This window comes from Meleagris gallopavo, chromosome 29 (genome assembly GCF_000146605.3).
Source record: "Meleagris gallopavo isolate NT-WF06-2002-E0010 breed Aviagen turkey brand Nicholas breeding stock chromosome 29, Turkey_5.1, whole genome shotgun sequence".
In the NCBI taxonomy this organism is placed as follows: Eukaryota; Metazoa; Chordata; class Aves; order Galliformes; family Phasianidae; genus Meleagris; species Meleagris gallopavo.
Genome location: NC_015039.2, coordinates 3,637,555 through 3,649,598, shown reverse-complemented (window position 1 = coordinate 3,649,598; position 12,044 = coordinate 3,637,555). Strand labels below are relative to the sequence as shown.

General features: G+C 39.0%; 1 protein-coding gene across 1 annotated transcript; it reads left to right on the top strand.

The window, feature by feature from the left end:
• Window positions 1-638: 638 nt before the first annotated feature.
• On the top strand, window positions 639-7,108 carry BRCA1 (BRCA1 DNA repair associated). The gene is made up of 8 exons (XM_010724647.3): window positions 639-969; window positions 1,776-1,853; window positions 2,182-2,222; window positions 3,569-3,652; window positions 4,089-4,143; window positions 4,492-4,565; window positions 4,961-5,021; window positions 6,007-7,108. The coding sequence occupies exons 1-8, from the start codon at window positions 885-887 to the stop codon at window positions 6,114-6,116; spliced, it is 588 nt and encodes a 195-aa protein (XP_010722949.1). The 5' UTR covers window positions 639-884; the 3' UTR covers window positions 6,117-7,108.
• Window positions 7,109-12,044: the final 4,936 nt, after the last annotated feature.

Sequence of the window (12,044 nt, the reverse complement as noted above, 5' to 3'; positions counted from 1 at the left end):
AAAAAAAAAAGAAAAAAGAAAAAAATGAGGCCTAAAAACAGCACTATGAAGCTTAGAGAAGCCTGAATATTTTAGGAGACTTTCTACTGTCTAGGAGGAAAATAGTATTCCAAAACATGTTTTGGAATTTCTAGCATTTCGGCAAATGAATGCTGCAATGCCTGCTCTTCTAAAAATTTCTAAAGAAAGATGCAAAGATCATAAAAATCTACTTGTCAGCTTCATAAATACCATATTGTTCTAATGCAATCATATTGCTCAATTCTGACCCACTATTGTTTAAACTTACAGTTCAGTCAGCTTTTGGAATTAATTTTCAATTAGTAAAAGAAGCATACAGTGTTGGGTTTGTTTTTTCTGAAACTTACCTAGCTTAAGAATGTAATCATAAGGAATGAAACAATCTGCTCTCCTTTCAGTATTTACTCACAGTGTTTGGTGGTCTGATGATCAAGTACAGTGGAGAACATTAGGTGAATTAGGGGAAAAAGGCTTTCCTACATCTTTATATTTGTCAGTAATGTTTTCAGAAATAAAATTGCTATTAGTAAATTCAGTTGTACAGATTTTTGTTCATTATTGTTTGCCTGTTAGGGAGTGTTCTAATTTATATTGGGGGGGGGGAGGGAAGATAGCTGCTTTCACAGGGTTTAAGCTAATAGTATGCATAGCAGCTTTATCTAAGGAGAAAGTAACTTTAATGCTTTTTAAATATGTATTAAATGTATTTATATTTTAAATATGTATTAAATGTATTTATATTTGTTCAATGTGTGCCAACACAAATAAAAAAACTTTAGTTACATTATTTTCCCATGAACTGGAATTGTTTGTTTGTTTAACATGTTTTGCTAGCTGCTTGTTTTCTAACTACTTTTCAGTTGATGGTCCAGAAGTTTGCCAGAAAAACTCAGAGCACTTTCTCTAATCACATTACTGATGGAACAACCCATGTCATAATGAAAACAGGTTTGTTGGGAGTGATGTGAACAAACCCCATATTTACACAAGTGAAAAACTAGACTAACAACTAACCAACATGAAGATGGTTTGGCTATACATTTAAATAAGTTAGAGGAGGAGATGTTCACAATTTTGTGTATTTAGTTTTGGGTATACAAATCTATAATTCACGAATCAGGGAAGGAGTGTTTTGTTTCTTTGTGTGCTTTTAAAAACTTGCTAGAAAAAAATATTTTGAGCCAAATCTGAATGCGGGTACGCTATATTCTGTTATATATGAAGCACTTTTGGATGGCTCATGTTTAGATGCAAACTTGCTTGTGTGAGCCATTACTGCTTTTAAAAACTAACATAAAAAGGGAGCCAGAAAGTCCTGTTATTCCTCATAAATGGAATTATTTTTGTTTTTTCTCCTCGTGTATCATAAACAGCACGACCATATGGTTTAGGAGAGCTACATTGTTCTGCCTTCGTACAAAAACAGATAGGATGAACTGTCTTCTGAAAACTGTACCTGTCTCAGAGCAGAAGAGGAGCCTAGGCAGCTAGTCATATAAATGTTTATACTAACGTTAGGCACTGAATCCTCAGTTAGTATTCTGTGTCGTGATAGTATTCATGCCTTTCCTTGTCTTTTATCTGCACTGAATAGCAAAAAAAGGTTCTAGAATTTCTGAGCCTTTCTGGTCTTTGGTCTTGCTATTTCCCTTGCCTTGCTTAGCAAGATTCATTTGCTTTTAGTACAAAGTATCTGAGGTGCTTTTCACTAGTTGCAAAACTGAAAGATTGCTTTGCTCTTTTTTGCTCTGCAGATGAGGAGCTGGTATGTGAACGGACATTGAAGTACTTTCTGGGTATCGCAGGAAGAAAATGGGTAGTTAGTTACCAGTGTGAGTATAAGTTATTTTGAAGAAAAGTAGTCTCTGCCCTTCTACTACAGATGTACTCTCCTGTTGTTCCAAGTAAAACATATACATATATCTTTTCCTATCTTAAATATGTTAGTATATTCAAAACAACACAACAGTAAGATCAAGCTTCTTTCTCTTTTGAATGTTTTCTTTTCTGTTTTCTTTTCTTTCTGCTTTCGAATAGCCACTTTGGATTCTTCCTTTCCCTGCCAATAGCCTTTTTCTCCCTCTTAATTTAAATCTGAGTTGCTTGGTATCAAATTTTGCTGCATAAAATGATTTGCCCTGTTCTAATCTTTCTATTTAGGGATAATTCAGTCTTTTAAAGAAGGCAGAATACTGGATGAGGTAAGTTGTTGTTTTGGTTTGGTTTTTTTGTTTTGTTTTTAATTTGAGTGAAATATCAGGTATGTGAATTATGTTTTTACATTGAAGCAATTGGTAATCTCAAATATTGTCTAGGTATTTAATACATCAGAACAGGTGTGAAAACTGAAATTCTAGTTTTACCAGAAGTCATATTTTAATAGGTGTTCGGTGTTACTGAATACATAATGGGTCTCTATTATTTTTGGAACAGCTTATAGACATTTTTTAAATAAGTGTTCCTATTGATATTGATGGATTACAGAATGGAGGAAAAGATCTATTGTTTGCCCAAACTAATAGCTGTACACAGCTATACATGTGCCTTTATACATTTTTCATTAAACTTTGTAGAAGGTGATTACTGAAAACTTGTTCCAGTATTTAGTACATTTCCTAGAAGAAACTGCATCTTTGTTATGATACCATTTAAGGGGATTTTTGTGTGTGTGTGTGTGTGTGTGTGTGTGTTTCTGGGTAGTGATTGGATTTTTTTTATTTTCTTCAAGTACAGATATTTGGGGAATGTTGGGTTAATGACACAATACAGATTTTATGTATATTTAACAAGCAGAGATGCCCCCTTTCTGAACTGAAATCCATACACTCAGAAATATCTCAGCCCTAGAAAGGGATATCAAAATCCTTCTCTGCCTGGGGAGAAAGAGGAAGATGCTGCATAAATGACTGAGTGCTGTTAACCTTGTCACAAATTTTCACATTGCTTTGAGCAATGAGAAGACCCTCCCGATTATAACGAAATCAATTGTGGGATTTTTTGTTTTGTTTTTTTCATGTTGAAATACATCTCTGTTCCTCATAATATTTTAGAAAAATAGACTACATGGAAGTTCTAGAGAAGAATATAGCAGAAAATAGTTCATTATAGAGTCAGGTATAGGCCTGAAATTATCAAATACTGCACTGTATTTGTTGTTAATCTATATGCTAAGTGAATGCCTTGGAATAAAATAGATATTGAAATTTAAATATGTGAAGATAACAATCAGTATAGAACCTTCATATTTTTTATCAAATGAGACTTTCCTGATAAATCTTAGTTTTTGCTTCTATACTGTTTGCTGTATTTCTGTATCATTTCACTGATGATATAATATATATGATTCTTTAGTAATTGTAGGATGCTGCAGAAGTTCCATTACTGCTGTCTATTATTCTTTCTTGAAAACACTTAAAATCAAGTATATGAAGAAAAGTAAAAATTTCCAGTTCTGCAATCCTAGCTTTCTCTTGTTCTACCCAGAACTCTGACCAGGAAAGCGTTCTCAGTCTCTGACTTAAGGTTGCTTGCTTATGTTATGTTCCAGGAGAACTTTGAAGTTAAAGGAGATGTAATCAATGGCAGAAACCACCAGGGTCCTAAGAGGGCTAGGCAATCTCTGGCTGAAAAGGTATGAGCATATCAGGAAAGAAAATCCTGTCTGGCCGTGACTGTTCAAGGTGTGTTGCAGCCTGCCTATCTGGAACATTTTTCAGTTCCTTATGTACAGAGTTGTACAAATAGAGTGTATTTTCAGTGCCACTGGTAGAGCTCACATTTCATGTATGAAAGTGACTTTCTGTGCTTAGAGTGGATGATATCTTTTTATAACATTAGTATACAACAGCACAAGCTTGATTTTTTTTTTTATTTTTTTTTCTCCCTCTTTTATAATGTGCAAAACAAAAGAATCTCGCGAAAAAAGCTTAAAAGCTTCAGTTAAGCTTTGTGAAACAGTGCCTGGATCTTTAACCAGTTCTGGACGTGCAGTGAAACAAGCATGGCATAAGTGTTGTCCTGTAAATATATCGTATGTGTATTCTGTTAACACGTTCCTTGTTTTTCAGATCTTTAAAGACTTTGAGATCTGCTGCTATGGACCTTTCACTGATATGACTACAGGTAGTTTTGGTGAAACTGAAAATCCCATTATTGAATTATTATTTTTTTTTTTAAATATAAAAACATGAAGGAAGACTTCATGCAATTCACTGAGTTTTACATTTGACCTCTTGGATATTCTTGTTCCTCCTTTATCCTGGTAATTCCAAAGCACTTACTTGAGATATAGATAAAACAGATACCCTCATTTTGGGTATCCCCAGCAGGTGCATCAGGAAAATGCTCTGGTGATTCTCCTGTACTTCAAAACAGGCCTTTTATCTAAATTATCTCTCTTTTACTAGAGCACTGTAGTAAGACTGTTTATCTATCTTTTGTTGTGTTTTTTTTTTTTTTTTTCTCCTCCAGGACATTTAGAATGGATAGTGGAGCTTTGTGGTGCCTCTGTAGTGAAACAACTTCATCTGTTCACCCATAAAGTAGTAAGTGTTAAAGGAATGTTGTGCTTAGCTACAGACCATTCACCATGTTAATTAATGTATGTGTTGAAAGGTTACATGGCCTTCATGGGTTTGTCAAAGATGAATCCAAGTAATTCTGTGCTGGCCAGGTAACTAATCTCTGTGGAAATTCACACTGAGGCTTCTTGCACTGGAAAGTGAGACTTCAGTTCCTTAACTTTAGGCACAGCATTCCTGGAGAAAAATAATGGGAGGAAACTTAAATTCTCTTTCCACCACCTCTTGAAGTCCACTCAAGTGAAGAAGCAGAGTCAGCCCAGTTATCACTCTGTTGCCACTCACTGATAGGTGAGAGAGTCATTTAAAGACAGACAGATAACTGTACCACTTTTATTTTCTTATCTTGGGAATCCTAGAATTCTACTGCTGTTGTTGTTGTGCAGCCAGATGCTTGGATGGAGGGCACAAGTTATGAAGGTAAAACTACTTATTGTCATGGATTGTTTCATGGTACATGTTGAGTGTCTCAGTATCACCTCAATGTTTTTAATAGTTAAATATCAGAGAGGTTTGTAGAGGAATGGAAATAAAACACCAAGAATCAGTCTTAAAAGATGGACTATCAGACAGTCTCATAGCTTGTTGTAACAATATGTAACTGATTCTGTTGTATGTATGCTGTAGGCTTGGTTGTCCTGCATGTTATTGACTTTACGGAAACCATTCTGACTGCTAAAAGCTCATGAAAGGTGGAAAAGCATGTTATTAGAAGACTAGTAAGATCTAGTAGAAAGTCTTGGATGGGACAACATTCTCTTGGTCTGGAAAGAATATACAGTTACCAAGCATTAACTGACATCTGGAGTGAAGAGGCTTTTCCAAGAAGCCATGAGGTTTTTGAAAGTGCAAGTGTTTCAGACTTCACTTTGAGATGGTGGGAGTTGTGGGATGAATGGAAGCTAGTGAGAAACAAAACAGTGGAGCAGGAAAGTAATGTTGCAAATACAACAGCTGTTTCAGTGGTACTGGGAAAAGAGAAAAATCAAGACCCTGAAACAGTGAGGAACAGTCTGGGAACACCTCAGTAATTTTTCTGTTGCTTCTCTTATTGAGATCATGTGGTCCATATGCCTGAGTAGACAGGAACAGAGCCTCTGTCACTAGGTCCTAAATTAAAGGATAATGAGGACTGCAGTCTCTGATTTTTAATGTTTATTCTGTGGTGTTCTAAACTTCCTGCCAGGCCACTTGCCGAGCATCTATTCTTTATGGAGCAGCAATACAGCCTGCATTGTTAAAAGGAATAGTAGTGTCACATTGTTGTTTCTAGATTCTTGCTTTTTATCAAGGCCTTTAAGGTGTCAAAGCATATAGTTCACTGTGGAAGATATCAGTAAGCTCGCTTTAAATTTGCTTTGCCTAATTTATAATTGTTTTATTCTTTGTGTTTTTTGTCTTGCAGCAATCCAGCAAAAGAACAATGTTGCCGTGGTGACTCGAGAGTGGGTGTTAGACAGTGTTGCTTGCTTTGAGTGTCAGGGGTTGGATGCTTACCTTGTGTCCCGAGACTGATCTGCAGTTCTTTTTCTGTTGCACAGTTCTTCTCAATACTGATACTTGAGTAATTGTTTTAAGAACTATGGATTTCTAAGCAACATGCAGAGATTATGTGCTTGTAGTATTCTTTTTCAGAGTTAATAAATATGTACTTACTAACAATGAAAATGCTTAAGTAATATTACTGTATAAAGAAACAGTTACCATCTTTGTTGCCATCTTGTTCTTTAAAGATTAGTATTTCTAATCTCAAAATAGTCCCTTAAAATTCGTGTAAAATAAATCAAAGAGGTTAGAACCTAAATAGAGGGGAAAAATCTAGAATATCACCTCCTCAGAGAAACTGTGATACATTATTTACCATCCCAGCCAGTTCCTGCCTATGTATTTAAGAACATCCTGGAGGCATACTTATTTACAAAAGTAATACTGGGCTCAGGTTGAATTAAAATATACTTGCATTCCTGAATAATCTTCATATTTTCATTTTGCCTAAATACCCTGAATAAGGATACGCGTATATCAATATGAAGAACCGCTATTTTGTGGTTACCAGTGCATGGATAATCATAGGCTGTGGACTACAACTGTTCTGAGAACTACAAACAGCACTCCTGTAGGACACTTTGATATCAGTTTAAACTATGTGATCACACAAGTGACCTATAAGACTTGTACTTAATCCCTAATATAAACCAATTCTTAAAATGATAAGCCTATGCCAGTGTTTTGTTGCTCTTCTGAGAGTGTATGTGGCAACAAGGAAGAGATAATAAACACAGGCACTTTATCCTAGCGACTTAGAATAAGCTCTGTAAGAATCTGTTTCTAGTAGTCCCTGTCTGCAGAATGAGACTGCAAAGAAGATATATTGCTTTTTATGAAAGAAAATATACTGCTTCCTTGTTTTCGAGCAGTTCAACTTCAAAAATAGTTCTGTACCTTTAGAACCTGTCTTCATAAAGTTGTTTAAAAAAAATCATAATAAAAACTTACAGATAAGCTAAGATCATTGTTTCGTTCTTGAATTGTGTTAGATTGTCTTGGAAACTTACGTAAAACATGTTTATAAATGTTGCAGTGTTAAAATTGATTTTAGCAAGATCTCCCTTATTTAAGAGCGGAACAAATCAGACACAAAATGTCTGAAATCTAGCCTCATGCAGGTGTAGAGGCAAAATTTGCACTCTTGACATCAAGCTCAGGCTATGAATTGATAGGAGCCTAGGTGCATTGGAGTGATGGTTCACTGTACGTGAGGCTTTCAAGTCAACTTGAGGGTGAGACAATTGAGGTAGTGTTTTATAACCAGGGCAAAAAAACACTAACTACAAGCTGTGCTAGGGCTCTCTTGCTCCCTCTTCACCAGGCTCACTGGATGCAAGCTGAGGCTGAGAAGGACAGAGTACAGTCCTCTTTCTTTTTGCAAGGTGTGTGCTTTCTTTCCTCTGGAATCATATTGTGGTCCAGGAACTGCAAACGGGCTCTCCAGGGCTTGTATAGCAATAGCTTTGTGTGCATTGTATTACATGTCTGTCAAAGCTTATGATGTAAATATTTGGCTTGAATCAAAATGGAATATGCTGAAGAAGAGTTTGCTATAACGATTGTTTGGGATCTATGCTATTGGAGCAAAGGAAAACTGTTTTCTTGCTCATATGGATTGTTCCTTGTGCTGCCCATGTGATTCCAAGGCCACTACAATAGAAAATGCAGCCAATGTTTAAAGCCTGGTGGAGTCTCAGCTCCCTTTCCCAGAAGTAATGGGCTTGATTTTTAGAAGTGACTTCAGACTATTCTGCGTGTTCCTTGCGCTGCTGAGCACAGCCACATTAAGACTCTTCTGTGAGGTCAGTGTGTTACACAGAGGTTTGTATGGTGTGTCCTGTGGTTAATACTACTCTTGGGAGTTGAAAGGGAGGGGGAACGAAAGCTGATTTGTCTGTCTCTTTAGCCAGGCAACCATATGTGCATCTGTTCAAGCGTGTGTTGGCAATACTAATCAAAGTGCTGCTGGCACAGCTCTGCTCAACAAACCCTCTGTTTTCCTGTAGCAGCCAATTATTTTGCTGATCACCACATAGTCTCCTACAGACCACTGCCCTCTTAATATTTATTTGACTCTGGCAACCAGAGTGCTGGGGCTGCAGTTTGGCCTGTTCCAGTCCCACAGCAAGTCCAATGCTTTTTGCTGCTGTAAACAAAAGGCAACCAGTGGAAGAGTGGAGGGAACGCCTAGAGGGATGAGCAAATCTCATGCACATGCAAACTTCTTTAACCATATTAGTTCCACAAGTAGAAGATGCATGAACATCTTTGTCCTGACTCCCCATGGCGACTCCTTAGTGGGACATAAGTGCTAACTAGAGTGGTGGGAACAGGTCTGCACATCACCTTACCCTTCAGGCGAAAGGAACCTCATCAGCTTCAGCTCCAACATCAAAGCCCCATGCCAGGCTAGCCTGTGTATTGTCCTGCTGCCCTACATATTAACACAGTCAAAGAGAAGGAGGAAATCTTGTCTGCATCTCTCGCATTATCTTTCTTGTCTGACTGCCTCTGTGATTCTCCCTCCCCCTTTCTGCAGAGGTAAATCAAAGGCCAAGTATGTCTTCATGCAGCACAGGCATCACAGCAAGGCTTGGCTTGTGCAGCCTCCCAGGGCCAGTGCGTGGCACATTGCTGCTTGCCAGAATAAGCAAATGTAACTACCTGTGTTAATATTCAGGCCATGAAGTCATTGGCATTTGTATTTATTCATTTATATAAACAAAACAAGCTTCCCAGGGCACTGCTGACATTGTGTTCCTCCAAGGCCCTTCCTGAGATAACCATTTGCCATTTAGCATGCATACATTTCACTTAATTATGACAGGCTAATTGATTAAATGAAATAACATGATTAATTGACAGTTATAGAAATCACTTGGGTTCAGAATATGCGCACAGAAATGACAAGTGGTTCAGTTGTAATTCAATTTTTACCTCAGAAAAAGGGTTCATTTACTAGATGTGGGGGTTTTGAGCACTTTATTTGAACAGTTCATTGGAAAAATAACAGAAACAAAAACAAACAAAAAAACAGGGAAAGAGCTTCATAAATCAATGAGAGGCTCTGAAGACTTCACTGAAAAGCAAAGCAACAGCACTGCTGGAACCACAGTATCTCCTGCGTGCACTTCTCTTGGCCTCTGATGCACACCCTGAACTAGGCAGTTCCTTCTCAGCTGACCTGTTAGCTTTACTGTGAAAGATTTATAGTTCTGATCAGAGTTGAGAACAGTGTCAGATTCTTGCATCAGCTCTTCCCATCCATATACACAGCCACATTGCAACCCTGTGCGGCAACACTCAGGTTGCAGTAGTGCTCAGCAACCTGATTGGACAAGAAGTGTAGGGCAAGAAAGCAGAGCACCAGGACTCCTGCAAGGAGCTAACAAACACCAGGTGATCCCTGAGCCACACAAGCTGTGAGTGAAGCAGGTAAAGTCCTTCCAGGGAGGATTCAACATTTAATGGGATCTGAGAGTTCAGATAGGGCTCTGAGCACTGTCAGGATGCAAGAAACATGAAGCTGTTCTTTCCCCCTCAATCTATGAAGGTATGTACTAGATTGGAAGAGCCTTGCATGAGGAAATAAAGACTCTTGGAAGATGTTCATGGAAGATCTCAGAGGACTGGGTCACTGTGTTGAAACTCTAAAGCAGAATTTGGTTACCCCAGTGCCAGATGTCATTGATCAGCCCTGTTGCAATATCCAGTATTAAAAATATACGGTGTGCTTGGTGTCCAGAATCAACCTGAGTATGACAGTGTAGTTGAGTCTGCACAGCCAAAGCCAGAACTAGAAAACAGATGTCCAAGTGTCCTCCAGTGGAATGAGCAGCTAGAACCACTATATTTCATGTTTTCCATCTCCCAGAGGATCCAGAACTTACTAGATAAGTGGAACAAAACCCAAGCAAATTAGAAATCTTTGTGTATAGAATTATATACATTTATTTTTCTATATTCCATTGGGAGCTTCCAGGGCAGCTACCCACCTCACCTTCCACTCATGCAACCGTGGTGACACCAATGCTTCCACTGATGCATTTGACCCATTTACTGTCTGGATTCTTGTCCCCAGCTCTTCAGTAGCTCAAGGATAAAAAACTTTTCTGTGGCTCCAGCTTCTAAATGAATGCTTCTTCAATACGGGGAACAAAACAGCAAATGCACAAACATCTTAGCAGGGGTGGGATTCAAGCCTATTCTGCACAATCTGTCCTCCTCACCTTAACAGATAACTGACTGATCCCTGAGCCCTGCTGTTCCCATGGAGAGCAGCTGGCTTTTTATTTCCATATTTGGCATCCTCTGCCAGTGAAAAGCATTGGCTGTCAGAGGTTCAAGTTGGTGGGAGCCTCTTGCACCAAAAGTGCTCCCAGAGGAGTGGGAGCTCCTGCAATTCCCATCTCCTGTGAACTGCAAGAACTGTGGTGATGTGGTACAGAGCAACATGGTTTAGTGGGCATGTTGGGGATGGGCTGGGGTTGAACTTTGTGATCTTAGAGATCTTTTCAAGCCTTAATGATTCTATTACTCTTCCTGGAGAACTTTCCTTCCACCAGAATGGAATAGAAACGTTTTATTTCCAAAAGTGATTTTGACATTTCTAACATGAGTATTAAATTGCTACTGGTCAGTTAGAGACTTAAACCCAGAATTAAAAACTGGGCTATGATGGGAAGGTAAAGGCCCAGCTCTAACAGCTGCATGATAAGCATTCAACTGGCACAAAACTGGAGGAAGAAGACAGATCATGAGAGTATCTGATAATCTCATAGATAAATAATTCAATAGACACATTAATATGTAGTCAAATGCTGCTCTGCTCAGTATACTTAGTAATTATCTCAATGATCAATAATCTATGTCAGAATTCTCTTTGATTTAGCACAGTTTCAAGCTACTGTGTAACAACAAGCAGCACCCTATTCCTGGCAGATACCAGCTCCATTCTCACTCACTAAGGCATGGAAAGCTATATTTCCTGAATTTGCAAGTGGTTTGTAAGGATAAATTCATAGTGTTGTGATAGGCCACAGGAAACCCGTGATGATATCTGTGACTTAGATGCACGCAGGAAGAAGCTGCCTACTTAGCAGGGGAGTTTGGGGGCTCTCCATGTTCCCCTTGCTCCAGGAGCTTCTCTATTCAGAATAAGAATAAAGACTTTTCTTCCTGTTTTCATTTTATCTAGGAAGTAGAAAGGGGGCATGCAGATGTGCTTCTCTGGTGACCTTGCCAATAAGAAGCCTGTGCACGTTATGGGCAGTTTTATCAAAGCTTTGGAATCTCTTTATCCCTAAATAAGCAGAATGCAGCTAGGGTAAAAGAGAAAGATGTTTGGGCAGGCTCCAGCAGCCTGAATAACTTGGTTGTCAGCTGTACTGTGTGATGGGGAAAAGAAGGGCTAGAGGCTCCCTGATGGCCTTGCTTGCTGTGGGCCAAGGACTTAGCACAGCTCTGCCATGTCCCAGGTGCTGTAGCAGCTCACCCTGACCTGCTTGCTCTCAGCATGCAGGAGTTCCTGTGTCCTGCTGTGGATGTAAATTCACAAAGCCCTGCACAAAAGCAGAGAGAAGAGTCCTCCCTCTGGCACAGAGGCACAGCTCTGGGAAGCTGCTTGGCAGGCTTTCTTCCCTGGTGACTCCAGGGGTGCAGCAAGAATGCTGATTTCTTCATGCTAATTAGCTGGGGCAGCCTGGGCTTAGCGGCTGCAGACAATGGTGTTGTTGTGAATGAGGCCAGTGCACACAAATGCACTTTTCTCAGCACATGAGATAACTCAGCAGCCTTTGTAAAGCAAGAGCCAAGTGCTCCTGAGCTGGAAGCCTGTTACCAGCACCAAGGGGCTAGAGGGGGACCAGCAGCTTCCTTGCTAGGCTTGGCATCATT